The sequence below is a fragment of the Camelina sativa genome, chromosome 11, assembly GCF_000633955.1.
Source record: "Camelina sativa cultivar DH55 chromosome 11, Cs, whole genome shotgun sequence".
Lineage (NCBI taxonomy): Eukaryota > Viridiplantae > Streptophyta > Magnoliopsida > Brassicales > Brassicaceae > Camelina > Camelina sativa.
The window spans coordinates 22,528,616-22,529,608 of NC_025695.1; the positions used below are offsets into that span (position 1 = coordinate 22,528,616).

General features: G+C 47.7%; 1 protein-coding gene across 1 annotated transcript in view; it reads left to right on the top strand.

Annotated features, from left to right (window-relative positions):
- LOC104728226 overlaps positions 350 to 993 on the top strand; it is a 1,976-nt gene continuing 1,332 nt past the window's right edge. The window contains exon 1 of the mRNA XM_019231920.1: positions 350 to 925. Coding sequence (XP_019087465.1) covers positions 350 to 925 — 576 coding nt within the window. The remainder of the gene's footprint in view (positions 926 to 993) is intronic.

Consider the following 993-nt stretch of genomic DNA (forward strand, 5'->3'; position numbering starts at 1 on the left):
GAGGGGAAGAAAAAACTTGAACAAGGACGAAGGGATGTGTGGAATAGGCTTGAAAAGGTAAAAAATGGGCCTTATCGCCCCCCTTCAAGGAGACCCCGATGCGACGGGAGATGTCAGCGAGACTTCCCCGCAAGGAGACCCCGATGCAAAAGGAGAGTAGATTCAGAGCGGAGCCTATGTCTGGCCGTCAGCATAAGGGCACACAAAATCTCGGTCCCAATTACCTAAAAATAGAGTAGAGGGAAGCGGGTATGATCCTAACAGTGAGAGAGGCCGTCGAAAGAGGAGATATGAGGATACCTTTGGGATAGAACCCCGCAGAGGCGAGGTGGTGAGGAAGGATACAGCTATGACGCCTCACCGTGACCGTGCCAATTCTCAGAGTAATACTAGATCCCCCGAGCCGAATCCTAGCCAATCAGATTCACAAGAGACTATCTCCGACCCACAAGTCGCGACATTCCGAGCTAAGCAGGTTATTCAGTCACCTGACCATGTTCGAGAGAGACCTTTCCGTCTTAGTCTGCAGAAGAAATCAGGGATTATAGATATTGAGAAGGGTGATTCAGCAAAAACCAAAGGAACGGTTAATCCTCCATCGGCAAGGAAAAGCTTACCTTTTGATTTGGGTGCTCCTTCCCAGCTCCACTCTCAATCCCCAGGGAATGAATTATCAACGGGTATACACCAAGATTTGATTGTTATGATCAACAAAAACTGGTATCAGCAGACTTTGGAGGAGGAAGAAGCTGAACGACAAGGAACTCCTCTGGAGGATAGGTTTACCAACCTTATCCGAATAGAGGACCCAGGCTTCATCACAAATCCCCTAGAAGTTATTACTCGGGAGCCTCAAACTACAAATTCTCACCATTCGTCTGTCCTAGTTGAACCAGTCCCCACAGAAACTGACGAGTTTCTTCAGGAGGTGGATAGGGATGCCATGGAGTGGGACAAGAACTATGATGATTTAGATAAAGTAGATTTGGAATG